Source organism: Marmota flaviventris, chromosome 3, assembly GCF_047511675.1.
Source record: "Marmota flaviventris isolate mMarFla1 chromosome 3, mMarFla1.hap1, whole genome shotgun sequence".
Taxonomy (NCBI): domain Eukaryota; kingdom Metazoa; phylum Chordata; class Mammalia; order Rodentia; family Sciuridae; genus Marmota; species Marmota flaviventris.
The window spans coordinates 156,162,138-156,189,486 of NC_092500.1; the positions used below are offsets into that span (position 1 = coordinate 156,162,138).

A 27,349-nucleotide genomic window follows, 5' to 3' on the forward strand; every position below is an offset into this window, starting at 1 on the left:
TTCCCCTTGAAGTTTGTTTACATTCTCCCCGCTCCCCCCAACATTATGAACCAAAGAAAAAATTCTGTTTATGTTAATAAATCAAGTGTTTCATGGAATCATCTCCTTGTTTCCGCCATTTGCAACACCACTTTCAACCTAATTCTGACATAATGAAAAGTCAGGAGATTCAACAGGAGAGAGGACTGTTTGTGACACTGAAGAGACATTCTGGGTGCTTCTTCAAAAATTCCTGTCAACAAGCGGCCTTCAATTTTATGGTTGTGGAGAAAGTGTTACTGGAATTCATCTAGGTCGCCTTGGTCATTTGCCAGGATAGTGCCGATAGTTTTATTGGTATAAAAAAAAAAAAATGAGAATTGCTCACAGCAAGGGTCTGAACCAGTAAAATGCTCAGTCTGTGGCAGAGAAGACGCAGGGTACTCGCACACCAACCAGAACGCAGCAGCAAATGACCTCCAGGGCTTGGTTTAGGGACGAGGCGCTGCAATGAACCACAGCGACCACCAGATGGCACTCAAAGATCAGGATCGTGGCGGACCTCTGGGTCCCTCCAGCCGCTTGTTAACTTCCGAGGGACAACTCTGCACCAATCTGGACGCTGTGTTGGGGCAACTTCCAACCGCAAGAGAGTCCTGCAAGGTTTGAATGGGTTCAGACTAGGGTACGGGATCGCAAGGGCCTGGCGGCCAGGCCTCATCCCGGTCACGTCCTGCGCGCCAGCCGAGAGGGTCTTGGCCCGGGACCCCGAGGTGCGGAGTCCGGTGACCATAGGCCGTGACTCGGGGCGGGAGAGGGGGCGGCCAGCCGAGCCTCCTAGGACCTGGCACGCGGACTCTCCCTCTGCGGTGGACTTTGCCCATCTTGTCACCTCTCCAGGCCTATTTAGACCTAGAGACCGAACGCGGCCCTCACCAGGGAGGAGTTTGGGTCGTGTCCTCTGGTCACCGTGTGCGGGGACAAACAACGTCACGTTGCAAGAGTGAGGAATTAGGAGGCAGCACCCGACGCGCTGTTTTGTTTTTCTAGTCCTGAACCACTGACGAAGGAAGGAGCTGGGTGCTTGGCCATCAGAGGCATGAATTACGCACGGTTCATAACCGCCAGGAGCGCAGTCAGAAAGACTTCTCCCATCAGAGCCACGGGTGAGAAACGGGGTAATGCCCCTTCTGCCGGGGTGGAGCTGAGAACGGTGCTCTTCCAGCTGAGGGTTTGGTTGCAACCTTTTATTCCACTGCTAAGGCTCACTGTGAGCCAGGCTCTGCACGCAGAAATAAAGTAGGCATTAGTCCTTGTATTCAAAGAAGTCCTGCTAAAGAGGAGGAACAGCCCCAGGGGAGCTCAGGCTGCCTCCTGTGGGAGGGATCCTTGGTAGAGGGGCTGGCCACAAAGAATCTTCTTGGAAAGATGTGTGCACAGTGCAGATTTGTGTGGAATTGGGAGGGCCTGGTCAATAGGAGAGACAGGCTGAGCCACAAAACACACGGGAAGGCAAGGGTTAAGCGAAAGAGGGTCTTCTGTGACGCGTTGCTTATTCCTGATCCCTCTGCCTTCGGTTTCATCATCTCCATTCTTCAGGACCTCCACCAACAAGGAAGCCCAGAAAAAGTTATTCTGTATTTACTTTAGACTGACATTCTATCTTAATACATTTGGGCTACTACATCAAAATATCACCAATTTTATCTTTCACAGATCTGGAGGCTGGGAAGTCCAACATCAAGGTGCCAGCTGACACCATGTCAAATGAGGACCATTCTTTATAGATAGTACCTTGTTGCTGGGTCCTCATGTGGTGAAAGGGGTTAGTTTGTATCCTCCATGGCAGAAAGAGGCCTTCCTCCCCTCTCTTTTTTAAGGACACTGATCCCAATCATGAAGGCTCTGCCTAAAGACCCCCACCTCCTAATACTACTACATTGGGTATTAGGTTTCAACATACCAATGGAGAGGGGGTGGACACCAACATTCACCCACAGCACATTTTATCACCAGAAATTGTTACACTTTCGAGTTGACTATAATGCATACTAAGTTGTCTCTGTTGATAACGATCTTTCTTCTCTTCCATGTTTATCCTAGCTGATATTGTGAGCAAGGCACCAAAATCACTCATCTCCCTGGCTGTTGGAACTCCAAATGCAAATATGTTCCCCTTTAAGAGTGCTGTTATCACTGTAGAAAATGGAAATTCCATCAAGTTTGGAGAAGAGATGATGAAGGAAGCACTTCAGTATTCTCCATCTTCTGGGTAGGTCATCATAGATAACATCATTTTATGGTTGCTCATCTTCATATCCTGCTCATAAAGTGACATTGCTTTTTAATGAGGTGTTCCATGATTAGGGAGGTTCAGGGAAGAATTTTCAAGTGCTAATTAAAAGCAAAAGGGATATTAAATATTTACTTAACATTACTCAGTCACTACATTTCAAACTTAAATGGCTGGGAAAACCAGAGAAGCTTCTAGAAGGAAGTATGAGTTGAGCTGAGTATGACAACTGAAAAGATGGCTAGGTGAAAAAGCATATTGGGAGAAAGGAAGAAATGGATAATGCAAGAAGCAGCAATCTTGAATAAGGGCCCCCATTTAAACAGGTAACTATGCAAATACATTGCTTTTAAAGGTTCAAATATCTCTAACTTCTTAAAGGCAAGCTGAAATACGTACCTTAAGACTTTTACTACCTGGTCTTCTTCCAAGGATAAAAGACAGTTAATGAAATCTATAAATTGGACTTTATTAGAACCTTCTTTATTTTGCAACTGAAGAATATATTGAAACATAATGTGCATGAATTACATGTAACTTATACCTAAGCTTTTCTTTCCATGATACAAATAATTTACTGAGCCTGAACTTCCAAGAAGTCTTCAGAAAGCTTCCTAAAGAGAACAAGGAATCTATTATGCAGTGTATGCTCTAGCTAAAATAAAGACCTTATGCTTTCAAATAGGAAAGGTGTACATTCAAATCTCAGCTCATCAATTAAATGATTGACTTTATGTGAATTTCTGATTATTGACAGTATGTGAATTTTCTAATCTCTGAATCTATTACCTCATCTTCTACATGGGAATATTGACACTAGCATTTTAGGATTTTTAAGTTGAATGTATAATGGGTTTGGTATAAAGATACCTTTTATTTTCTGTCTGCTATTATTATGATTATTACTACTACAACTTCACTACTACCAATTTACAAATACATTTTATACTTTAGACTTCCGAAACTTGTATCCTGGCTAAAACAGTTACAAATAAAATTGCATAATCCTCCCACCATTCATTATCCACCCAGTCAAGGACAAATGGATTTATGTGTCACATCTGGCTCCCAAGATGGTCTTTGTAAGGTAAGGCTGCAAGGAAAAGATAGCCATCATGCAAGAATCAAATATGCCTAAATATAGCGATCTCTCCCTCAACCACAAGAGGCTCATGTTTTGTAGATTACTGGTAGTCTTTCTTACCTTCACCTAGAATATAAACGGAAAACTCAAAGACAAAGCCCAGGGACAAAAGTGTATATATGTGATGGTTCCAATAAACAAAAGCCAGATAGTAATTCTTTAGGTTAATCTATCAATATTTCCCTCTTCTTTCCCTTATTGTAAATTTCCCTTATTGTGACTTTCAAAAATTATCTGCTCTTAATATCACTAGTCAGTCTGATTTTTCTTAAATACACAGCATGTGCCCAATGGCCTGGAGCTATGAATCATTAAACAGAGATTCCCCACCAAAAGAATACTCAACTCCTACCAAAAGCCAAAAAAAAGCTCATGAGCATTGCCTCATTTTATCTGGCTCAAAGATTCGGGTTACATTTTATTTTTTACCTGTATATATGAAATTCTGATAGAATTTCAAACTTCCCTAGAGGGCACATCCTCATACCTCTGAGATGAAAATGGTACTCCTTTGGTGCCTATTTATGGAATCCCCAGGCTCACCACTGCTTGCATTTTTATCTGCCTTGTGGCTGTACTTCTCTAGATCTTATACAGACACTCCTTGACTTACAACTGGGCTCCATCTTGATAAACCCATTGTAAATTGAAAATCTGGGAAAGTCAGACGTACATTTACAACACCTGCTGAATCTCATAACTTGGTAACACAGCTGTTGGCCCTCACAATTGCCTGACCGACTGGGAGCTGCCACTGCCAACATCCTGTGAGAATAGCAATATGCCACATCACCAGCTCAGGAAAAGATCCCTATCAAAATTCAAAGTGCGGTTTCTACTCAATGCACGTCACTTTCACACCACTATAAAGTGGAAAAATCATAAGTCAAATCATTCTAAGTCAGGGACCAGCTATACATGTCTGTCTCTAACTTCTCTCATCCCTTCCATCCCCCTCCTTCTCTCTTTCTCCCTACCTCTGTCACCTATTCCATCTGCCTCCTTACTGGGTTCTTAGAACTCCACAGTTGGAATCACCACTGGGTAGAAAGATCTCACAATAAAAAGACCCATGTCTGATCAGTTTCATCTATTTGAGTTTTTTTTTTTCCTTTTCTTTTTCATGAATAATCAGTCCTGAATACAGATTCTGTATATTCAGTCTTCACATCTAAATTAAAATATGACTCTTATTTATCGTTATTTATATTACATCAGAATAGCTATTTTTCTTCTTTATTTTGTGAAAACTGTAATCTGGTTAGCTTTAGTGAATTTTAATTGAATTATTATTAGAGAATAATGGATTGTAGTAATAATACCTTTTAAAGATTTTTAGAAGTTAAAACAATTTTTCCTTCCTCTTTTTTGTATTTAGTTATAAAAAAAAAAGTAAAAGGATTGGCTACTGGTAGAGCTTTTGCATGAGGACAAGCATTTGTAATTCTCTGGTTTCATATTTAAGAAATCTCTTTCAATAAAATTATTTTAGCAAGTAGATAGACGATGAGCTTTTTTCTACAGAAAGATGTTCAAGACAGTTTCTTCTCCACCTGTCACAACACCAGTAACATAAAAGAAGGAAGATAGCACAAATGGCCTAATAAATAAATAGTTGATTATTTGTGTACATGCTTATTACAGGGGCCTTAGTAGGGATCTGATTTAATGTTTCTTCCACTTTGTTATCCAGGAAGGATGTTGTTTTGGGCTACTATGTTTCTGTCTGCATCTATTAAACAGTGCTGTCAGATGAGAAACAGCCTTCCCTTTTAATTGAGGATATTTGAGTTTTGTATGTCCCCTAATTGAAATGGAAAATGGACATAATTAGGTTTTTGTTTGGTCTTTTAGTAATGCACAAGTCACTTAAGTGATTTTTTTGGCCCTAGGATGTTCTGTAAAGCCTAAGTCAGTTGGAACTTTTCAGAACATGTTTGTCTTAAGATATTAAAAGTTCCATAAGAAAAAAAAATAAGTTGAACATCACAGGCCAAAATGGAGAACAAAAGTCAAATCTCCTGTCTCCATTGGAAATGATCCTATTTTTGGTTCTGAGATGTAGGTTGCTAAAAATGATAGGAATAAGGGCTTGAGGACAGGATTGTGAAATATCACAAGGTAAGAAGGGATTACTGTGTACCATTCAGTCATTATTATGACCCCTTTGATATAGGGCTGGAGCAACCCATTGCCTGAGACCAATGATGTCAGTGGTCAAAAACTCTAAGACTTGTCAAACCTAGTCATAATTGACCTCTAAATAGCCTTTAACACTATCAACCAGCCCAACCTTCTTAAATCCCTCTCCACTGGGTCTCCCAACCTTGTAGCATGGTTCTCCAGCTCACCTGTGCCACATCTTTGCAGGGTCCTCCTGTGCTTACCTATCATTACTTTATGGAGTTCAGCCTCAGTCCTTGAGCAGATCATCTCCTCAGCTGTGCACTTTGCTGGATTCCTGCGTTCACAACCGTATGATCAACCCTAGGCCAGTAACATCCAAACTCTTTCCAAGTCCATTTGTCCATCGTCCACCAGACTAAAAGACCAAACCAAAAGAGCTCCTCATCCTCTCCCCCAGATATGGATGAGGTTTTGGTTTTGGATTTCAGTGAGGAGCACCATCTCCGCCATCTATCAGTTTGATAATCAGAATTCTAGGAATCATTTTTTGACAACTCCTTTTCCTCACTGCCCTGTGGTCCATAATCATGCCCTGTTGGCTTTCATTTCCCAAAGAGCCAGCAGTAACTTCCCTAATCACCCTAAAAACTTCCCAAACTTTTTCCCGTATGTTCTCGCTCTTCTCTTCTTCTTTCATACTACAGCCAGAATGCCCGTTCCTTAATGATTATCTGTGAGCTTTCCTCCCCACTCCTTCCTTAAAATTCTTACCCACCTCCCTTTACCTGATTGCCTGCTTGGTGTGGTGTCTGTCCAGTTCTCCTAGCCTCTCTCTCTACCTCCTTCTGGATACTCAATCTCACTTCCCAGAATTCTTTCAGTTTCTCAACATGTATGTATTGTCACCCTGACACCAACTTATCAATTCCTCAGGGAAGCCTTATCTGAGTTCCCTAAATGCCCAAGCCCTGCAATTGTGCATCTGTACCTAATAGCAAGCACCACTGTTTGTGATCACATATAGATTTGCATAGTGTCTAGCTTTCCAGAGGACTGGTAACTCTGTGAGAGTTAGAACCTTGTCCTTTTGCTCATCATTTTATCTGCAGAACCTTACACTGGCCTGACTACTAGTAGGCATTTAACACATTTCAAAGAAGCAATAAAGGGAAACAATGGATTTTAGGAGCCAAGCCAGTTATGTTCTTTTTCACCCTAGAATGTAAGTTGGCAAACTATGGCTTGAAGGCCAAACCCAGATTGGCATATAAGTTTGTAAATACAGGTTTATCAGAAGTTGGTCACCCATTTACTGGGTTTTTGTTTTGTTTTGTTTTTTTACTATTCAGGAAGATATGAGTGGTTGCAACACAGACACTATGGTCAACAAAATAGTGACTATATGGATCTTTACAGAAAATTTGCCAACTCTAGAGTCCTCTGAACTTAAGCAACAAAGGGGGTTTTGAGCATGAAAATAATATTATCCAAGCTTACCTCTGCCTCTCTTGTTAGATATTTGAAATGCTTGTTGATCCTGGAGACAACATCCTCCTAAATGAACCTGCTTATTCAGCAACCATTCAAGCTGTGAGTACACATTTCTATACGACAGCATTTCTCTTACAGTAATTAGAAGAAAGCTTTGCTCCTTGAGAATTATCTGCCCACTGAAAACTAAAATAGCATCTTTCATCTGTAAACAAGAGGATCTTAAATGATGTATGTGAAATAGGTTAAATGTATCCTCTGCTGCATACATTTCTTTATTAAAATCCAAATGTATAGGCACTAATGAGTGCGCAAATCACATCTTAATATTTTATTTGAAATGTGACTTAATTTATAAAAACTTGCTTTGTATTTACCATCTTTTGTTGCAGTATGCCTAAGTGTAACCATTTTGCATGTCAACTTAATATAACTTCAAACTAATATGGAATACTTAGGATTTCCCACTCTACTGTGAAATGAATGAGACTATAATAGCCAGAATAAAAGTCTGATCCTCTGCCTCACCACTGAGAATTAGGTTTGTTTGGTTCACTCTGCTTTCATATAGATATGTCCACAGACTTGAACAAGTACAGGAAAGTATAGTCATAATGAATAGGGATTTGGAAACCATAGTGAATGGTTATAGGAACCACAGAAGTGAAGAGAAGGCTACAGAGAAGACAGGAAATTGTTCTCAAATATGTAAGTTAGCCATGTGACAGAAGAATTAGATTTATTTGTCCATGTTCTCAGGTGGGCAGAACTGAAAGGTGGAAACTACAGGGAAATGATTTCAACTCAGAATAAGAAATTTTTAGTTATTGGCCTTACCTGACTGCCTAAGTAAGTTACACATTTCCCATCGTTGCAGGTGTTCAAAGTTACCTGCTTAATCCCAAAAAACCAAATGCCAAATGTTTTCTCTGACATAAGGAGGCTGATTCATAGTGGAGTAGGGAGGGGGAGCATGGGAGGAATAGATGAACCCTAGATAGGGGTTGGAGGGGAAGGGAGGGGGCAGGGGGTTAGAAATGATGGTGGAATGTGATGGTCATCATTATCCAAAGTACATGTATGAAGGCACGAATTGGTGTGAATATACTTTATATACAACCAGAGATATGAACAATTGTGCTCTATATGTGTAATATGAATTGTAATGCATTCTGCTGTCATACATAAATCTTTAAAAAAATTTTTTTAAAAAGAACCACTTCAAATTCTGACTTCTAAAACAATTCCTTCAGAAAAGGCTTTGTGAGACTGTATGCTGAGAGACCCCTGTATCTCATTGGCTTGCAGCTATAAAAGTTTGTTTCCCTCGCCCTACAGATTCACAAGACTGCTGCCATTCTCTCCTATGGCATCTTCATGCTAAGCCTCAAGTTGACAGAAGCAGCTTGTATCTCAAACACCACCAATCTTAAAGAAGAAGGAAAGCAGACGTAGAAAATCACATGCTAGGGTTTATAAAACTTCTGCTTGGAGGGAACACCCCTCACCCCTGCTCAAAAGATTTTTTCCAGAGCAAGGCACATGGCCAAGTCAAACATAAATGGGGCAAGGAAGTATAATGCTTCCCCTGCAAACAGACAGGAGGTAGAGTGGGACAATAACAGAATCTACCCCAGAGGGACAATAGAATTACAGTATGTAACCTCAGCCCTCCAGAGCTTGGAGCTGAGTACAGGTTCATATCTTCAAGGGTGTAAGTAAAATGCTCTTGGTCCATATTAAAAAAAAAAAAATAGTGGCACTTCCATCTCATGTTCTTGTCTGACTCTTGGACTTTCTTTGTGCTATACAGCTGCTACCACTGGGCTGCAACATTATTAATGTTCCCAGCGATAAATATGGGATTATTCCAGACTCCCTCACAGAAATACTTTGCAAATGGAAACCAGAAGATTCAAAGGACCCCAAGAAAAACACCCCCAAATTTCTATACACTGTCCCAAATGGCAACAACCCAACTGGAAATTCACTGAGAGGTGACCGCAAAAAGAAAATCTATGAGGTATTTTTGAAAAATGGGTTAGGTGGTTATGCTTTTGTTTATGTTTGACATTTTGGAAGAGTGATGTGCAAGTTCCCTTCCTTGTTAACCTCTTGCTTTTGAGGAAGATAATTTTTAATAAAAGTAGCTCACCAATGCTGAGAATTCTAGTAAATTTAGACACAAGAAATCACTATGTTCTTTGTTGATGAAATTTTTCTTTTCCCTTAATTGATGTTTCATATGACAGAAATAACATTCTTGGCCTGATGTTAAACTTCATTTTTTTTCCTTTAATATTTGGCCCCACATTTGATTTTCATTATTTTAAATTTGGGTTTTTTAACTTGTCTCTTCTGCTTCCTATTCTTTATCATTTGGGTAACAAAGATTTCTTCAAAAATAAGAGACATGCTCCTTTTTTTTTTCTTTTTTAGTAAAATCTCTTTTAGTATCTATGATGCCTAGATTTTCACCCTAAACATTTTTTAAAATATCCAACATTTATTGAACTATACAGAAATCTTTGAAAAATAAGAGAAGTTTTTAAAATCTCTTTTCTATATCTGTGTTCCCTAAGCTTTCCCTTTAAATAACTTTTTAAAATAAGTACCAAAATTGTATTAAACTATATAGAATTTAATCATTTTCAGTGGAATCATAAGACAGATACCAACCAGTTCCTTTTACTCAGAAAATATAGTTTCAAAACACTTTCTTGTTATTATTTGTACTCTCCTATGCTCTCTCCTGGGTTCTGTGCTCGTTTCTCTAACCCCCCAAGAAAGCTTTATCTGATTTCACGATTATAAATTCCATTCCACATATGACTCCCACATTGTTCAGCTCTACCTTTCTCCTGAACTCCAGACTTCTGTCCTTAATTTTCTACCTGTATCTCCACATAGATGTCTAATAGAATTTCAAACTTAACATGGCCAAACTGGGACTCCTGGTTTTCCCCAGTTCTACCCCAAACCTCTAATCCACAAGCACTCCAGGTGCTCCATCCCCATAAATAGTGTGTCCACAAAGAGTTAGTTAGCCTACATTCCTCTCTTTTCCCTCTCTCCACCCAACACCCACATCCAGTCCATCCTGTGAACTCAACCCCCGTGTTCATTCAAAATCCATCCATTTTTCTACACTACCATTCCTAGACCCATCTCCTAAGCCATACCTGCTGTCACCAGACTAGGATAAGGACACTGCTGCATTTCACTCTCGGTCTTTGACCAATGGACCATTCATTGCAGGGCAGGAGCCTGGTAAATGTGAAGCCAGTCTCAGGTTCCAGTCCCAGGTGGCTTTCCCTTGCAGTTAAAGTCCAAATTCCTGTGTTCACTTTGCAAAGCCAAATGACATGGTCAGTTCTGTTCTTGGGCCTTTTCTCTTACCATCTTTGCCAAGCCTACTTGCTACAGTCACTCTGGCCTTCTTTCTAAACATGCCAGGCTTTCTGCTTACCCCAAGATCTTTGCTGTCATGCATCCCTCAGTCTAGAATCTTTCCCCTGATGTTTGCACAACTTGTTCCCATCATTCTGAGCTCCAGTGTTACCTTGCAGGGAGGGCTTCCCAAGGATTCAACCTGAATAACTACCTCTCTCTCAAACCTGATCATATTGAATGTTCCTAGAATTTAACCTCTGCTCTCATCTAATGATTATTCTGCTCATTGCCCACTGGCTTATGCATTCTCTTTCCCACTAGACATTGGTTTCTGAAGAAAAGGAGTCTTTAGTTCTTCATTCATCTCTATCCTCACTGTCTGGTATGGCAGACCCTCAGACACTTCTCAAATGAATGGACAAATGAGTACCAAAAAAATTACAATTCCAAATGATTTTAATTTTAGATAGTTCCTAAGAAGTAAATATATTACTTTAACCTTTTAGCTTGCAAGAAAATATGATTTCCTCATAATAGAAGATGATCCTTACTATTTTCTCCAGTTTAACAAGGTAAGTGATGATGTCAACTCATTTCGCCTGTAGAAGACACATAGTTGTAAGTTGTTGTGCAGCATTTGAGGTCAGTCTGGCTGCTCGGTTAGAACTGTCCACTTTTGCACTGAAATTAGTGAATTATTACTAACTCGTTACCGACTTTAATTTTTTGGTCTTCCAGTTTTATCTCAGGATTAGCACTTTTCATTTTTTTCTATTACTGCTCTCTCTAGAAATTGTTTACCTTTAAAATAGTGGCTGGCTCTCTATACCATGCATTTAAGTGAACAGAGTAAGTCAGGCTGCTTCTCTTGAACTTGAAATTCTGTTCTATCTAGCTCCTTAAGCATTCCACCTTGGGTGTCGACCACCATGTAATGGTAGGGCTAAGAAGGATGGGGAAGCCATGTTCAAGCTGAAGAATTAGACGTGTGCTCAGTTAGTGCTCTCCATTCTGCACACAGAGGGAGGCCTCAGGCAACAGGCCACTTAGTTGCCATTCCTGTCATTTATGCCCTGAACAATATCTGCAGAATAATGGGCTTTTAGATTCCTTTTCACTGTAAACAGATGTGCTTTTCACAATTACTATTTTCTAACGAACAGTGGTAGTGGGAGACTACCCAACGCCTGATTCCTCAAATCTGATATTTTACTTGCTCTCAGGGTTGCAGAGAACATGTTCTTGGATTCAGTGCTCCCTTTAAATTTACTGAGAAAAAAAAAAAAACAAAAACAGAAATTCTCTGTGATTTGCCAGAACATTATTTTGCCTACCTGCCCTCCTACCTCAGCATGACCATAAACCCCTTTCTTTGTACCTACGTTTGAAGCAAATTTTGAAGTCATTATTTCATATTGACTATGTTTCTCAACTTTATTCTCCCATCTTCCCCCCCCCCCCCGCCTCATCTTTCTAGTTGGTTCTAAGGATCAACATTCTCTCAACAATCCTGAATGCTTCTGGCCCTCTTCATGTTGATCTTGTCCAAACAAATTTTTCTTGAGTCCTTCCTCTAAATCTGTTAATCCAGATTTTATCTCCTGGAACAAAGAAGGCCTGTTTGAGAAACCTCTAAATTCGTAGCCATGACATCTGGGCAAAGACAGAGGCCTTTCTGCGTGTGTTTGGAAAAAAAGCCTTGAAGACAGGCAGATGCTAGTAAAAGAACGTGCACATGTTTCTTTCTCCATGATAAAGGGCTGAGACAAAGAGTAGTGCTATCGGGTTTCAAATCCATCCCTTCTCTGCTCTGTACAAATAACCCTGCAGTTTGAGTTTATAAATTAACAGTAATTTTCTTCCCCTTTTAAGCCCTGGGAACCAACATTTCTTTCCATGGATGTTGATGGGCGTGTCGTCAGAGCTGACACCTTCTCAAAAGTCCTGTCCTCTGGGTAAGTCCTGTGTCTCTAACCTGAGATTGGCCTCAGTATCGTTTAGTCCAAACAATTCTTCTCATTTAAGGTGCTTGTATTCCACTTGCCTTATCAACACCAGTCTCTTTGTGAATATGAATATAGGCCTTTTTTTTTCTCTTTATTCATCTCCAGTAGTCAAAGATGCTTGGCCATGAATCTAAAGTCATAGAGAGACTAGTCCAGTATAGTGTATGAAAGAGGATATTCAGAAATACTTGGCTAGACTTGCATGATTTTATACATGTACACTTTAATTTAAATTTGTATTTGAAAAAATAAGAACTTAGTTTTATTAGAATGTTTTAATTGTCTAGATCCATCTGAGCCCAGGTCACTGCTCTCTTCCTCGTGAAATCAGCAAGGTGATGTGTACTAATTGTTAATACGGGATTGACATGGAGCCTTTTCTGTTTTTGTGTAGGTTGAGGGTAGGGTTCCTAACTGGCCCAAAACCGTTGATAGAGAGAATTCTTTTACACATTCAAGTTTCATCCCTACACCCCTGCACTTTCTCACAGGTAAGTACCATTTAGGAAACAGGAGTTTTAAAAATTCAGATAAGAATAAAGTAGATGTTGGCAAATGAGATTAAGCTAAAGTGACAGGGAAGAAAAATCACCACTGCTAAATCTGGTTCTAAATACAGACTGAATTTGAAGATGAGATACCAGGTATTTACCTAAAAGGCGAATGAGAGCCGAATGACCCTGGTGTTTCCGTGCAGCAAAAACCCAAACGTCTTGAGAATCAGGGCATCATATTCATCTTGTACCCTCAGGGGACTCTAAAAAAGCCTGTGAAACAGAACAAAATGGAACTGAATTTTTCAAGTAATGTTGACTTTAGCTTTATTGTCTTGGAACCTGCAATGGGAGCACGAAATTCAAACCTCTTTAGTAACTCAGAGATGGCCTTCATTGCACAGATGCCGCCTCCTGCAGACACTAGCTGGAATGCATTTTAATGAAAATAAGGTCAACTTAACTTGGGAGAAATTATGAATTTTCCCACAAGCACTGAGAAATTATTATATTTGAAAATTATTGCAATCTTTAAAATCAGATTTTAAGGATAGAATTACTATGTAACAACTCAAAATGTATCTGAAAGTTTGTATTTTATGGGACACTTGTTTGGTCTTGTAAATTCCATAAAGTGTGGGTGTCCCCATATTTTAATGGGTCAGGGACTTTTCCCATGTTATACCTGCTATCATCAATGAGTCAATATTAATTTATAACATTTAGACCTTCCACTTTAAATAGAAAAATCTCTAAATATTATAGAACTTACATATCTTAAACAGTGTGTGTGTGTGTGTGTGTGTGTGTGTGTGTGTATTTTGGTTGGAAATGCAGGTCGTTGACAAAATATTTGCTTAGCAGGTGCAAGGCCCTGGGTTTGCCACTGAAAAGGAGGGTGGGGGGAGAAAAGGCAATAGACTGGTAAGCAATGCCTTGGATCTGGCGTTGGACAGTCTATCTTTGAATATGAGTTCTCTGACTACTTCATCAGAAAAATTAGCCCTAATGCCTCAATTTTTCTTATCGGTAAAATAAAAAGAATCTGCCTAATGATGACATTGTTATAAAGATTAAGTTAGTCAAAATCTATTGATATGTTACAATAGCGCCCAGCATATGACAAGACTATATGAATATTTTTCATTTTGACCTATGTGGTAGTCATGTGATTAACTATTGTTTATTATAAATCACTGATTGGTGTAAGTCAGCCAGCATACACATGTAATCAGGAATGATCCACTTGTACATCTGACAAAACCAAACACTTTCAGGGAGTGAGCCGTGACATTTGTTACCGTTCTGTCTCTTTTAGTTCATGGTGTTAGAGCTTCTGCAGCAGTGGGGAGAAGAGGGCTTCCTGGCTCATGTACAGAGGTATCAAATCATTTGTTAAGATGTTTATAAGATGTTAAGATCCCAGTGGACAAGGTATGGAGCAGCCAGTACTGATTCCCTCTTCTTCTTCCTTAAGTATCCTGAGATAGACAATAAGACAGTCTCCCAGAAGTCACAGCCTCTGCCTGTTAGTATTTCTTCTCTAGAGAGACTCAGGAGCATCCCAGGTACGGTCTGAAAGCCAGAGCCACCCATGTCCACGACAATCTGAAATTCACACTAAGTTATATCCTCAATTTAGAGGATAAACTACTCATACACATAAATATTTTATTTAATAATCAATTCACTATGAGAGATACATGACTGATGCAAATACAGAGGAGTGCACTGGTATACTACTGGTATACTTTTGATCTTGAGCATTCTCCTAGCCTCCCAATGACCATCGTTATTTGAGACACCTAAACACAAGGACCAGTCCTGCTATTTCTACGTTCCCTGTTTTACATAGAAACAACCTTTTTGGCTTTATTAATTTTCATTTTTCTAATCAACCCATAATAAAGGAAAAAAATATCACCAGTTAGGTCATGCAAATACATTCTGGTCCCTTATCAAGAATGTAGTCAAGATAGAAAAAAAAAATTCTTACAGCCTGAACTCCAGAGCTTTTTTGTGTTTCTGCAGCCAATGGACTGAACACACCCTTGCTATTGATTCCTTCTTCCAGGGTCACTGATTTCTACAGGAGCCAGAGGGATGCAGTATTGGCCGCTGCAGACAAGTGGCTAAGTGGTGAGTGGAACATGTGTCTGCCCTTAGGATAAACAGCAGCACCCATGTGAATGGATGATAAACGCGGCAAATGAACAATCTGTTGGGAAAGAGTCAACATTGTTTGGCAGTGTTCTTACCAAGGAAGTGTTGCCTACAAATAATCTCACAAGTAGAATCCTATACCCACCACCCTGGCACAGTTCTCCCCATCCCTAATTGTCTGCTCTAAGAATCTTGGTTCAAAAAAATCAGTCTAAAAATCAACCAGCAATAATTTGCTTAAAGCTAAATAACATCCATCTTCAAAATATTATAGTTCTTTCAAAATTTTGTCCCAAACAAACAATGTACTCTATTTCTAACTAAACTGTATCGACAAATAATACAGTCTAAGGCAGATCTCTCATGACATAGATTTTGCCTTTTAATCATTAGCCTCATTTATCTAATATTACCTATTGCTAGTTTGTAAGAAGCTTAAGATTTACTTTACATTGTGGAAGAAAGTTAGATGGATTACACAGCTTTAATTGTATCATTAAAAAATGTCTTATCAAAAGCAGCCTTTGATAAGAACAATAATAAACCAAAAATATCAATTCCTTATTTCTGTCATATCTCATTCCCTATAAAGTCTTGGTAAAAACAGAATTATTACCTGTTTGATAAGAGTACCATTTTCCAATTTTCATAGTAATATTGAAGAAAAAGTTTTAACCAACAGCAAATTGTTGTTGTTGTTTTCTTAAGATAGTGATTAAAAATCAAAATAATCATCCTTTCTTCTTGGTTTCCCTATCCTAACACTCAGGGAAACAGAAAGCTGGAATTTTAAGCCCTCCTTTTCATAATTAATTGCATTCTGATGAAAAAGAATTCACTGGACTTCTAAACTAAATAATGGGATTTATCAAAATACCAAAAGACTCCAGAAAGAGATGAAGAATCCTCTTTTAAAATGAAACAAACACATTTGCCCCAGGTGTGGTCCTAATTACATAAGGAGAGAGAGGCACCAGTTCCCTGATCTCCACAAAGCCTGGCTGCAGCTGTACATGTGTACTCAGGAGCTATTCAGTCTCTCTCCCTACCTCTTATCCCTACACTGACTCTGAAATAGACCTAGAACATTAATTTTTTCAAGGATCATAAAATTATATTTTCAAAAAATGTTATTACTGGGTGTGGTGGCATCTGTCTGTAATTCCAGTGGCCTGGGAGGCCAAGGCAGGAGGATTGCAAGTTCGAGGCCAGACTAAGCAATTTATTGAAGTCCTAAGCAACTTAGTGAGTCTCTGTCTCAAAATTAAAATAAAAAGGGCTGGCAATGAAGCTCAGTGATAAAGCATCCATGGATCCAATTCAAAGTACAAAAGCAACAAATAAAAAAACCAATATTATCACTGAAGGAACTTTTTTTTGGAAGTACTAGTTTATAATCACTGCACTTGTGTCATGGAACAATACATTTAATACCATCCGAAATGCCTTTGGAAGATGTTTATTCTCCTTTTTTTTTTTTTTTTTTGTAGGTTTGGCAGAATGGAATGTTCCCGTTGCCGGAATGTTCTTATGGATTAAAATGAAAGGCATTCCCGACACAGAACAACTGATTAAAGAAAAAGCCCTTAAGAAAGAGGTAAACCTGGGAGGTGGGTGGAAGGGGGGACCCTAAAGGAAAGTTGCTCTTTTTCTTTAAGGTAATCTTTTATTTGAATAAAAATGAAACAGAGATATATTTTGGTTGCCCACCATTCATAAGTAATGGTCTGATATTAGGTGTTTTTCTCATTATTCAAATTGTAATAAATGTGGGCTTCTATAATTCCTCGGCTGGTCTAAGTCAACAGAAACACTATCATTCATCTCAGTGGACGATTACTTTAGTGGCTCAGAACAATCTCTGGAGACACACTCCTTGGGTTTCAGTCCAGCTCCACCCCTTACTGGACGTGTGGTGTGGGGGAAGTCACCCTCCCTGTGCTTTCTCTCAGGGAGAGTAAGAATCCATCCCTCAAAAGGTGGTTGCTATGATTAAATGAATTCTCTGTGTAAAGCACTTGGACTAATAAATACCTGGCACCTAGTAAGTTGTAGCCACTAGTATTTCCAATGAAGGGACTTTCTTTGTTGTTGTTGTTGTTTTCCCCGGATTATGAAAGTAAAGTGTGCTCACAGTAGGAAATGTGAAAAAATGCATAAATTATAATGAAAATTTTTAAAAACAGCCCATCATTTCACCACCCACATTTTGTGACCACTTATGGTGATTTTCTTGGCAACCTTCGGCCGTGTGGTTATTTTGCATGGCTAAAATTACATGGAAAAGTTTGTATCCTGATTTTTTTCAATTAAAATTAGCTCATACGTCATTTTTTTTTTCTCCCCTTGTATAATTAAATCTGCTGAGATTTCATTTGGGGGCATTGATTAGGCTATCAATTCTAAAGGAAACTTTTTTTCTGTATAGCTTTATAATTTACCAAATAAATTATATTTGGTAAATTATCCCTCTGCATTTATTAATTCCATTATCATGTTTGTCATTGAATCTTTGTAAACACAGAGGTCTGTTTCTAGATGCCTTTTCTCTTGGATTTGTAAACATAAAAAGAGAGAGTGAATTGACTGGTGGATGACAGGGTGCCTAAGCTGGTGTATAAGAGACTCTAGAGGTTAGATCTAGAGACAGACCACCTGAGCAAAGTCATTATCCTTTCTATCCATCTTATTTGAGGGCAGGACTCACACTTTACTCATTATTCTAATCCAAGTAGTGTCACATACTAGGTACTTAATATATATTTAATTAATTTATATCAAACAAATACATTTTTCCATCTATTTTTTAAATTGGTGCTTTGTAAGTAACATAAAGGTGGAATTCACTGTGCATAGCATAATTTGGTCAATTTCATTCCACTCCTTCTTCCCTTTAATCCTCTTTCTCTAATCCATTGATATCCCTTTTATTTTCATGATGTCCCTACTTTTTTCCCCCCTTATTTTGTTCTAGTGTCCACATATGAGAGAAAACATTCAACCTTTGGCCTTCTGTATCTGGCTTAATTCATTTACCATGACATTTTCCAGTTTCAATCATTTATTTGCAAGTGTCATGATTTTTTTTCTTCTTTAAGGCTGAATAATACTCCATCATGTGTATACACCACATTTTCTTTATCCATTTGTCTGTGGACAGCCCCTGGGCTTATTCCATAGCTTGGCTATTGTGAATCATGCTGCTGTAAACATTGATGTGTCTACACTATAGCATGCTGATTTTAATTCTCAAATACATTTTAATATAATAAATCAACTTTATATTTTCTTTGCTTCTCTATCAATGCCATTATCATCAAGCACTTCGGTTAATGTCTCTGTGTTTGTATCTCTGAGCTAAGTGCTAAGGATGTGGACTTGATGTTTAACTTTGCTTGTTTTTTTTTCTTCTTCTTCTTCATTCATTCTGTATATTCTGCTGCCTACTCCTCAACATTTTCTAAACAATCTCCAATTTATCACTGCTGCCTTAGCCCAAAGTTTGGTCATTTTTTTTACACGATTTTTTTGTTTGTTTGTTCTAATTAGTTACACATGACAGGGAAATGCATTTTGATTTATTGTACACAAATGGAGCACAAATTTTCATTTCTCTGGTTGGACACAATGTAGAGTCACACAATATGTGCAGGCATACATGTACCTAGGGTAATGATGGTCATCTCATTCTATCATTTTTCCTGCAAGTTTGGTCATCTTAAAAGAGATTATTACCACTCCTTCCTTCTCTTACATGTCCTTGCTTCTAGTCCATTCCAAAACTTTTCCACTATATTGGGAGAAATGGTAGTTTTCATATTTTATTAATCAGTACCAAGAAACTAATCTTCTGCCTTGAAATCCTTTTCCAAGAGTACCCCAAATTATTTCACTCCCAGCTCATCTTGTTTTACTGGATAGTACCCAATTTTATACCATTTAAGAACAAACAGAACTTTGTTTTTGAAGGCCATAATTTCACTAGTTAACATTAATTGCTGTAAATTATAAACCCCAAAATCTCAAAGACTTAATACAATAGAAGTCTATTTTTTTCTTTTTCTTTTTCTTTTTTATTTCAGATGGAACCTGGGGTGCTTTTCCACTGAGCTACATCCCCAGCCCTTTCTATTTTTTATTTTGATACAGGGTCTCACTAAATTACTTAGGACCCTCAATAAATTGCTGAGGCTGGCCTCAAACTTGCAATCCTCCTGCCTCAGCTTCCCAAGTTCCTGGGATTACAGGCATGTACCACCACACCCCGCAGAAGCCTATTTCTGACTGACATAAAATTCAGAGCTGCAATCTGCAGGCAAATACAATCCAATGGTGACTCAGAGACCCTGGCTCCTTCCATCTTGTTGCTTCCCAATCTTCATAGGGATTCTAAGATTGCTACAAAGTGGAAAGAGTATGGGAGATCACACAGGGGAACATTTCAGGGCCCAGGACTAGAAGTAGCACTCATGACTCTGGTTATGATTCACTCATGTGACCACACACAACTAGAAAGAGGCTGGAGAATGGGAACATAACTTAGTGGCAAAGCGGGTACTTAGAATGCATGAGTGAGGTCCTGGGTTCGATTCCCACCAGAAGGAAGGAAGGAAAGAAGGAAAGGAGGAGGAAATGAAGGGCTAGAGAATTAAGTATGTTTGTCCAGGATGAAAAGGCAGTGGAGTCTCCAGTCAGTGAGCTGTTCCTGACATAATGCAATTGTGCCAGGTGCAGTTCACACCTGTAGTTCCAGCTACTGGGGAGGCTCAGGCAGGAGGATTCCAAGTTTGAGGCCAGCTTGGGAACTTAGAGAGACGCTGTCTCAAAATAAAAAGTAAAGATGGCTGAGCTACAGCTCAAGGGTCGAGTGTCTCTGCAGTTGCTCTCCCACTCTATCTTCACACACTTGGTTAACATTTTTAATCCTTCATTTTATTTATTTATTTACTTGTATCTCCTTTCAGTTCTTTGCACCATTTTCTTGCCTTCTCAGAGCATTCACACTCCATATTGTCTCCCTAAGACACTGTTCCCTGATTCTTTCCAGGATAACATCTGCTTATCTTTCAGGTTTCCCAGCTCAAAAATCTCTTTCAGTATTGGTCAAATCATATCCAAATTGGCCAGATTATCCCGTGTGCACATATGAATATGTGACGACAAATCCTGTCACTATGGTCAACTACAATACGCCAATAAAAATGTGGAAAGAGAACAAATTAACACTTTCAGATTTGATAACATGAAATGGTATTTCATTGTTTGAATCTATATTAGTTTTCTAGTCAGGCGAGGCATTTATTCGTTAATTGCCATTTCTGTCCTTTGCACATTAAAACTAGAATTTTATCAATGTTCTTCTCCATCATTCTTCTCCATTTCTATGTGTTCTTCATATGTGGAGAAGAAATGGCACTGGCCATATTTATGGTAAACATTTTTCCAGTTTCTGTGCACCTAATTTTGTTTCTTGTATGGCGGGTGCAGTTTTTGTGTGAACATTTTATTTTGTGATTCCTTCGACCGCTTTTAAACCTAAAATGTCCGTCCCCGTTTGAGAACAGTTTTACCTATGTTTTCTCTTAGCCTTTCCTTACTGGCACATCACTGATGTCCCACCATGTCTCCTAGGTCTTAATGCTTCCTGGAAATGCTTTCTATGTCGACAGCTCGGCCCCTAGCCCTTACTTCAGAGTATCCTTCTCTTCAGTCTCTCCAGAGCAGATGGATGTGGTGAGGACCATATTCTGTTAGTGTTACTCTAGCTCTCAGTTCTGGGGTTTGGTGCATGTGTTCACTTTGTAATTTAGAACAGTATTGAATGTCTTCTTGGGTTTCTATAAAGCAGATATTCATGGGCCAGTCATGAACTCCCATTAAACATCCCCTTTAGGCTTCTGTAGATAAAAGAGATGAAATTGGAGTTCAAGTTTGCTGTCTTCATGATGAACCTTTCAGAACCTAATGAGCAGTCCCAGAAAGTTCTCAACATGTCATAGGGAAAACCCATTTCCTTTCGTCACAAAGTTACCATGAATGAGAAGTACAAATTAATCATATCCTTCACTCTCCTTCTCTGAAGAAAATAGCATCAGTAAGGGTCAAATAAAATAATATTCTTAAGTTAATCTCAGTAATGCTTTAACCAAAATGAAAAGAAGCAAAGAAAGAAGATCCTAAGGGCTACACATCTGGAATTAAAAAAGAAGAGCTATAAATTGACAGTGCCATTCACCTTCGAAAGGTGCTTGTGCTTAAACCTGGGAGATGGGCTTTTTGGGTGTGTTCTTTCTTTACTTGCTTTCTCCTATCATTAAATGTGCTTTTCATAAATTATTTCTGCTTTTATATATGAAGAGAGTTGGACAGTTGAAACTGTATAAAATACATTTTCAGGGCAGAAATTATATGAAAATATAAAATAATTTGCATTGTAGATAAAATGGAAAATATTGATTTTGAGATCTATAAGAACCCCCATTATCCTGGAAATCCAATATGCTTCCATCTACATATTATAGTAGATGTTGGAGGCATCCTCCCCAGAGAAAAGTGATGTCCAGGGTGATTTTTCAACTCCTTATCTCAACCTTGCATAAGTAATCTGTTTGCATTTTTTAAATTAGGATAGACTTTTCCAAAATAGTCTCCTGATTTCATCCATTCTTGTCTCTTTTCTATTTTAGGCCTTCCAGAGACTAGCTCAACTTATAAAAGAAAATTTATGAAGAAATCAAACTGATTATAGTACTCATAGATTTTCCAGATAAATTATTTTTGTGTTTATTTGTAAGAAATGAACATTGACGTTGGACTTCTAGATTGGACTCCATCAAATGTGTCATGTCTGTGTATGTCCTATTTTAACTAGACAAGTTTTGAAGTGCCTTTAAGTCCATCAGATAGCCAAAATATATTTAGAATTTACTTATAGCTTCTGATTAATTTTCAACCTGCAAAAAAATATTTTTATCTTGAATTTTATTGTGAAGTGCTCAGTAGTTGCTTTATAATATCCTGTAAATCTTTGAAACCAAACACATTATTTTGTAATTTTAAAGAAATAAGTTCAAAATGGTATATAAGGTATATTTTTTTCTATTTTTAGGGAAATTTAGTGATAGTTTATTATAAAAATTGTTCTAATTTGACCATTATAATTATAATTAATCCTTTGGTAAAAATACCATAGACATTATCATATGCTCCAGACATCCCTTTAAAATAAAATTCTGGAATTAACATACCTGAAGGCATTAGGCCTATTAATTCTAAGTAAGGAGGGGAAATCATGGGCATAGGAAAATTTACTACATTGTATTTTCATGATACTACATAATTTACAAAAGCACATTCTTATCAGTTATGTCACTGAAATCTACTACAACCCTTTGAGGTATTAGGATATATTTTTTAAATCATTATTTTCCCATCCAATTATTAAAGGAACATATTCTTTTTTAAAAAATATCTTTATTTTATTTATTTATTTTTATGTGGTGCTGAGGATTGAGCCCAGTGCCTCATGCATAAGAGGCAAGCACTCTACCACTGAGCTACAACCCCAGCCCTAAAGTAACATATTCTTATCCTAAACTTTCAAACAATATAGAAAGTGTGAGGAATAAAGTAAAAGCCACTCACTCTCTCACCCCCATTGATAATTGCTGTCAGCATCGATCACTTTTCTTTCAAGATGCTTTCCTATGCATGCACATTGTGATATCTAAAACACTGGCACTCATTGTGACAGTGCATCATAAATACCCTGTATTAGTTTTCTATCACTGTTTAACAAATCAACACTGTGTTTCAAGATCCAGCAATTGTAAACTTATGGGTTCCTTTGAGGAACTGGAAGTTTATGTCCTTATTATTTATTCTACCCCTTTTGTATATGAATATCTCCATGATACTTATTGTTGACTTGGCATCTGGGTGAAATGTCACATCATCTTCTACCTCAAAGGTCAAAGCACCTGGCCCCAAGTCCAAATCCTTATTTCTGAGGCAACTGGTCACAGCTCTTTAGAAGAGATTAAAGAGACTCAGGCCTAAAGGATGGCCAAAATGAAGACCTAACAATCCCCTTAACTGGGAGAAGAGGAAAGTATAAATTAGACTTATGGAGATAAAATAAGCCTTCTACTTACTTCATTTAGTAATTTTCAGCAATAACAAAGATGTCCCAGCCCAGCACTACATACGCGAGTCCTGCAGCTTCTAAGAAATTCTACTCTCATTCAGTACAAAGATGATCCAGTCTTTCATCCTCTCACTGAAGAGTGCCCTGAAATGGACTCATCTTACATTTTTTTTACAGCAATTTGCGCATAAAGATCAGAAGGTTGTGACAACAGCCATTAGGGGGTAATACTAAGAAACTAGAGTACACTCTTTGACAGGCATCTCCACAAACTTAACTAATCAAAATTAAACAATACTACGTTTATGTAACAAAGGTAGCTCAGCCACACTCAAGTCCAGCTGATCAGAGTCTTTTTTCAGGGCATGATAATGATTAAGAGGTATCATTTTGGTAATTAGCATATTAACACAGGTCACAGTAATCTGGACATCCACAAAGAGAAACGTAAACATTAGAAAAGTCTGGAATGCCACACTTCGGGATGCCTGCAAACCAACTGTCAGCTGCTCCCATAAATACATCAGGAGTTCCTTCTCCCTGAAAAATGTCCTAATTTAGTTAGTGGTAGCGTCTAGAGAAACAGTCATCTCAGCCACCTTTTAGATTAAGTTTTCTGTAGTAGTAAAATCAGAAGAAAAATAGGTACAATATTCAATTTTGTTCATCACAAATATTATACAAGCCCCCAACATGGGCAAAGAGATCTAAAGATGCGTGATGTTCCACTAAATGTGTGTCAAACATGTATAATCTCATTTACTTTTTGGAGAATGGCTTCTAAGTAGAACTTCTAAGTAGAACTGAACGCCAGAGAGACCTGATTGACTACAAAATCCAAGATTTACCCTAACTTGCAGAGTAGCTTCAAATTCCATATGACTAGATTCTGCTGGCTGACCAGAGTAATTCCATAGGAACCCTATGGGAACCTTTCCTCAGTGGAAACTAACTTATCTTCATCTATTTCAAGGTTGGCACTAATTTTAGTTACTGACTGCTTTGCCCTCTGATGATGGAATATTATCCAGAAGCCAAGACAAGGCAGATGGCAAGATCCAAACCAACAAAGGAGGCAAAACAGGAAGCAAATTCTCTATAGACCCAATACAGGCCCTCAGGGAATGGAAAAGAGGGCCACCTAGTGGCGTTTGCGTAGAAATCAGTCAAATTTGTTCACCCATAAGTCTATGCAGCTCTTAAACAACGTCCAATGGAAATTTACTTTTATGCCGTCTCCATATAGCATGCTATAATAGTACATAACAACATTTAGTAGAAAGGGACTTTACTAGACCTAATTCAGTGACATTATACAAGCAATTATTTGTACCTACATAAGTAGTCCCTTGGTCTTGACTGTGCAATACCTAGCAATACATACCTTTTGCAGGCATCACTTGGATAGGTTTTCCATATTTGATAGTGAACAGGTTACTAATAGAAAGGTCAGGGTAGTATTTCCAGTCAGCTTAAGAAACCAAGCAGTAGTGATATGTAAAATATCACAGTCTTCCCTTTCCCTTTTGGGTTTTCAGAATCAGTCTCACTGGGAACACAGAGGCTTAATGTTAGGGAAATTGTTCCTTGAAACAGTGGAAACCTCGAGGACTCAGGGAGGACCAGGTGGTTGACTGAGCCCTCTATGAGTCCCTGCTGACCATTGAATTTATATCCTTTCATATACCAATTTTGTCAGGTACTATTGCACTCTTTACTAAATAGGTCATCTGGGGAAGTTGATACCACATTTCCTTGATATTCAGGATTAGTTCATAGGTAGGGGCTTCAACATTAACAAAGGCAATCCATAAGGGCAATGGGATATCAGAAAGGAGTTCATCTACTTGGACTCTATTTTTTATGTGGGTCCAACAACAAGAAGCAAGAAGCCATTTTTGTTCCCACAACATGCCAAAATTGTGGACTACTCCAAAAAGCATATCTACTATCTGCTAAACATTTACAGATTAGCTATTCACAAACTTGGGTAAGAGCAAAAATCCCTAAAGGCCAATCCAACTTCCACTGAGGAAGAGTTCCCTTTTCTATTGACTCATCTTGGTTTAACAGGAGACCCTTAACTGATATTTTCCCATTCAGCAAAAAAACATGAACTCAGGATTATCCAATGGGGCATCTCACAAATCAACCTGAGCAGCCACTATTTCTCGGCCTACACTCATACAATTGTACTTTTCACCATCATCAGGTAGAAGTGATAGGGTTAAGTTGCAACATTTTAGATGGACAGCAGGAGAAAGGAGAAGAATCTCACCAATTTCTAGTAGTCTACTGTTAAGAAATGCTAAGTTTGGAAATTAATAGACTTTTCACAGCAAGTTGGACTTGCATATAAAGTTCATTTCCTAAAACCCATCTGGCTGCTGTTGCTTCTGTTTTAAATATTTAGGACATGCCTTAGCTACTAGGTCTAATTGCAGACTGATGCAAGATGGGTCTATGTTGTCCCCCACATTCATGGGTAAGAATGCCTGATTGTTACACTCATGAATTAACAAGGTAAAGATTTAGAATAGTTTGAAATTCCTAAGGCTGAGGCCTGTTGTAAGGTCAGCTTCATTTAGTTAGAGCCTGCTTATAAGTGTCTTCCCTTATTAAAGGCTCTGGAACTGTATTGCTAGTAAACTCACAGAATGGTAAGGCTGTTAGGGGAAATTTGGGGACCCAAGAACTGCAGTATTCTGCAAGTCCAAGAAAACCTCTTAATTGTCTTTGGTTGTAGGCCAGGGGAAAGTGAATAGGTTTTGTTCTCTCAAGCAACACAGAAATCCCTTTGGGAGTCGGGTCATGTCCTGAATAGTGGACTTTTCCAATTAAAAATTGGAACTTTTCCATCAAAACCTTCTGATCTTTATGTACAAATTGCTGTAAAAGGTAAGATGAGTCCATTTCAGGGCACTGTTCAGTGGGGGAGAGTAACACTGAAATCATCTTTGTACCGAATGAGAGTAGAATTTCTAAGAAACTGCAGGACTGTGAGGTCCTGATGCAATTACTGGAGAAAAGAAAGCAGCTTCAGTAAGCCCCAGGGTGATACAGTCCAGGTATTCTATTGACTTTTCCAAGAACACATAAATACTGGACCTCTTTCTCAATAAGGATACTAAGGAAAGCAAAGGTCTGTTACTGTTCAAAGGTCTGTTACTGTGTACCATTTAGGTTTTATGTTTTGGGGGTTGGTTTGGATTTTTTGTTTTGTTTTGTTTGGGTTTTTTTCATTTGTTTGTTTGTTGCATGGGTTGGTTGGGTGGTGGTTTGGTCTTTGCTATTTCTTCTCATGACAGAATGTTTATTATTGTTTATTATTTTATGCCAGTATATCTGGTGCAGGTTCAATTCTTCAGAAAAATAGTATGAACAATACAAACATTATTATCATACTTGTAATTTTTAAGTTTTCATAACTGAGCCCCCAGATCATAATATAGATGCTGTTATTCAAGTGAAGCACATTTATTAAATAGACATGTGAAAACATTTTAGTATAAACTGACAAGATTTAAGTCAAAAAGACTGTAGGCTGATTCGTGTGTGCCATTTTGAATCAGTGATATTTGACAAGAAGGTATTAGTGTTTGGAACTACAAGAAACCTCAGTATCACAATTTGATAAGTTACTTGAGAATCTTGAAGGCATTTCCAAACGTGTCCAGTTGGTTCTTTAACTAATAGGACTGGAGTGTCACAAGGACTGGTGCATGGAATTGCGAGTCCCTGTTGGTTTAAGTTCTCTACAATTGAGGAAAGTCCTTGAATTGCTTCAGGCTTTAGTGTATTTTGGATTAACTCAGGCAAAGGGTTAGAATGATCTATTTAGTCTTTAATGGGCTCCACACATTTAACCTTCCTCTATCAGTAGAAAAAGAAGTTCATAAATAATCCTATATATTAGAAAGATCCAGAGCATTGCAGCCCTGAGTTTGAATTTACCAATTTCTGTCTATAGAGAGCACAGTAGTTCTGGTTGCATACAGTTGGGAAATCCTGAGATTATATAAACCTCTGAAGAGAATGTTTTATTCCCTTTTCATTTAGGAAGTCAGTCTCACCCAGAAAGCTTACTGGAACAGTATCACATAGTAAAAAAAA

The 27,349-nt window shown here is 38.3% G+C and overlaps 1 protein-coding gene across 2 annotated transcripts; it reads left to right on the forward strand.

Annotated features, from left to right (window-relative positions):
• The first annotated feature begins 492 nt into the window (after window positions 1-492).
• Window positions 493-27,349, forward strand: Aadat (aminoadipate aminotransferase). 2 transcript variants are annotated; one of them, XM_027927224.2, is made up of 14 exons: window positions 493-642; window positions 1,030-1,145; window positions 2,083-2,251; window positions 3,227-3,359; window positions 7,059-7,133; window positions 8,848-9,057; window positions 10,934-10,999; window positions 12,300-12,382; window positions 12,828-12,924; window positions 14,246-14,307; window positions 15,002-15,066; window positions 16,581-16,687; window positions 20,722-20,823; window positions 21,777-27,349. In XM_027927224.2, exons 2-14 carry the CDS (start codon window positions 1,079-1,081, stop codon window positions 21,816-21,818), a joined length of 1,278 nt encoding a protein of 425 aa, XP_027783025.2. In that variant the 5' UTR covers window positions 493-642; window positions 1,030-1,078; the 3' UTR covers window positions 21,819-27,349. The 2 variants fall into 2 exon arrangements, with proteins under 2 accessions (XP_027783025.2, XP_071466626.1); XM_071610525.1 differs by lacking the exon at window positions 493-642 and adding an exon at window positions 655-752.